The sequence below is a fragment of the Dipodomys ordii genome, unplaced genomic scaffold, assembly GCF_000151885.1.
Source record: "Dipodomys ordii isolate 6190 unplaced genomic scaffold, Dord_2.0 Scaffold46, whole genome shotgun sequence".
In the NCBI taxonomy this organism is placed as follows: domain Eukaryota; kingdom Metazoa; phylum Chordata; class Mammalia; order Rodentia; family Heteromyidae; genus Dipodomys; species Dipodomys ordii.
The window spans coordinates 192641-195252 of record NW_012267262.1 but is presented as its reverse complement, the minus strand read 5'-3'; the positions used below and the strand labels follow the sequence as shown (position 1 = coordinate 195252).

The following is a 2612-nucleotide window of genomic DNA, read 5'->3' as shown; positions in this document are numbered from 1 at the left end:
TGCCCCAAAGAGTCTCCTTTTATATCATTTTATTACTTTAATTTTTAAATTTTTTTCTTTTTTTAGTGTTTAAGTTATTATTAAGGAGTTACACAAAGGGTTTGCAATTCCATAAGCGAGGTAATGGTTACAATGTTTCTTGGACAATGTCACCCTCTCCTTCATCTTCCCCCATTTTTTTCTCCTCTCATCTCTGCCCACAAGTTGCATAGTTTATTTTTTACAGTGTGTGTGTTGCTTTTATTGCATTTCTGTTACTCTTCCTTCTTTAGATGGCCTACCAGGCCTCTTTTAGCCCTCACTTCCTAATGAATTTAGATTGAGTAACTAGTCATGTCCAATGTAATGCTGTTATTTTTCCAATTGTTCTATACAGGGCATTGCAGACAGGTTGGTCCTCTTAGACCTTTCTGAAGGAACTAAAGGTGGGACAATGGACCTTGACATCTTCAACCTGCCCCACGTGGAGATCAGCAAAGGTTTGTATGTTCTGCTTAACAATGTTGACCTTACCTGTTCTTACAGTTGAGTCCTAGGTTTTTAAATTTTACTTTTTTAATTCTTGGTGCTAAGGAGCAAGTCCTAGATTTTTAGTGCTAAAAACCACCTTTATGTCATGTGTGTTAAAAAAGTTGGGTGCCACAGTTTAATAAACTTTTGGTAAGAGGCAATTAGTTCGTTTTCCTTCTTTGAAAGCATATTGTAGTTGCTTTAATGATCTCTTTGTAGGCTTCACATAAAGGATTCATTGGGAAGCTGGATATTCTCTTGGGATTGTCATTTGTAAGTCCTAAAGTTCTCAAGGGACCATTTAACTCTTCCATATCACTTTAGAAAATTCTTTAGTAGAAGTTATGAGGCCATTTAGGACCAGAGCAAATTATTCTTCTTTTTCTTATGTTTGTATGTGTTACTAACCATTAATAACTTGAAATTATTGCATAACCGAAAGGTAGAACTCTTGAACTAAATGGCTAGTGTATGGTCCACAGTAACTATTGAATGTTGAATGAATGAATATACATGATCTTGAGGCAAATTTCATGTTTTCATTAGTCTGGGTTGTAAATTTCTGATGAGTACTCTTGTAATTCTAAGTGTATTGGTAGCTAATATCTCATAAAAATGTGCATTAACAATTTAAGGAATTAAGCTTATTTGGAAGCTTATGATGTGGTAAATGATTGCAACTGACTGAACATCCTAGAGTTGCATTTTGCTCTATTTAGAATTTTTTTCTTTTTTGTCGGTAGTGAGGCTTGAACTCGACCTGGGCGCTGTCCCTTAGCTCTTCAGCTCAAGTCCACAGCAAGCTCTCTACCACTTGGCCACAGCACCACTTCCAGTTTTCTGAGTGGTTTGTTGTAGAAAAGATTCTCACGGACTTTCCTGCTCGGGCTGGCTTTGAATTGCAATCCTCAGATCTCAGCCTTCCAAGTAGCTGGGATTATAGGCATGAGCCACTGGCACCCAGCTTATTTAAATTTAAAAAAAAAAATTTTATTGTGAAAATACTGTTACAGAGGGGTTACAATTACATGGGCAAGATAATGAGTACATTTTTTTTTTTTGGGTCCGGTCGTGGGGCCTGAACTCTGGGCCTGGGCGCTGTCCCTCAGTCCTTCAGCTCAAGGCTAGCGCTCTACCACTTGAGCCACAGTGCCACTTCTGGCTTTTTTTTCCTTTTTGCTTATGTGGTACTGAGGAATCGAACCCAGGGCCTCATGCATGCAAGGCAAGCACTTTACCACTGAGCCACCTTCCCAGCCCAAATAATTCTTTTTTTGTGTGTGTGGGGGATCAGTCGTGGGTCCTGAACTCTATCTAGGCCTGGGCGCTATCCCTCAGCTCTTCAGCTCAAAGCTAGCACTCTACCACTTGAGCCACAGTGCCACTTCCGGCTTTTTTCTTTTTGCTTATGTGGTGCTGAGGAATCGAACCCAGGGCCTCATGCATGCAGGGCAAGCGCTCTACTACTGAGCCACCTTCCCAGCCCATGAGTACATTTTTTATCAAGCATTGTAGCCTCTTCCTTTGTTTCCCCTTTCTATCCCTTCCCATCCTTCCCCCCTTATTTAAATTTTTTTAAATAGGGATTTACATATGATCATGCACATATACAGACAGATATAAAATATACAAACAGTTAAGCTGGTTATGCACTTACTGAATCTAGAACATTGCTAAGAAAATACATCTCTTCTTTCATTAAATAAAATACTGAAAGCTACTGGGAATTTTTCTACCCTACCAACATTCAATTTTTAATAGTTATCATCTTAACAATTTTCTAGATTAAGGGTCATTGTATAAGAAAACACACATTTCGGGGCTGGGAATGTGGCTCAATGGTAGAGCGTTTGCCTTGTATGCATGAGGCCCTGGGTTCGATTCCTCAGTACCACGTAAACAAAAAGAAAAATCTCAGAAGTGGCACTGTAGCTCAAGTGGTAGAGTGCTAGCCTTGAGCTGAAGAGTTGAGGGACAGCGCCTAGGACCAGAGTTCAGGCCCCACAACCGGACCCCCCCCCAAAAAAAAGAAAGAAAACACACATTTCAAATATTTTAGGTTATGTTAAAAAATTTAAAGGGGCTGGGAAGGTGGCTCAGTG

The 2612-nt window shown here is 39.7% G+C and overlaps 1 protein-coding gene across 1 annotated transcript in view; it reads left to right on the top strand.

The window, feature by feature from the left end:
* The window catches only part of Uevld (UEV and lactate/malate dehyrogenase domains), a 46604-nt gene that overhangs the window by 30184 nt on the left and 13808 nt on the right, over positions 1–2612 (top strand). Inside the window, exon 9 of the mRNA XM_013019532.1 lies at positions 377–479. Within this exon, the coding sequence (XP_012874986.1) occupies positions 377–479 (103 nt within the window). The remainder of the gene's footprint in view (positions 1–376; positions 480–2612) is intronic.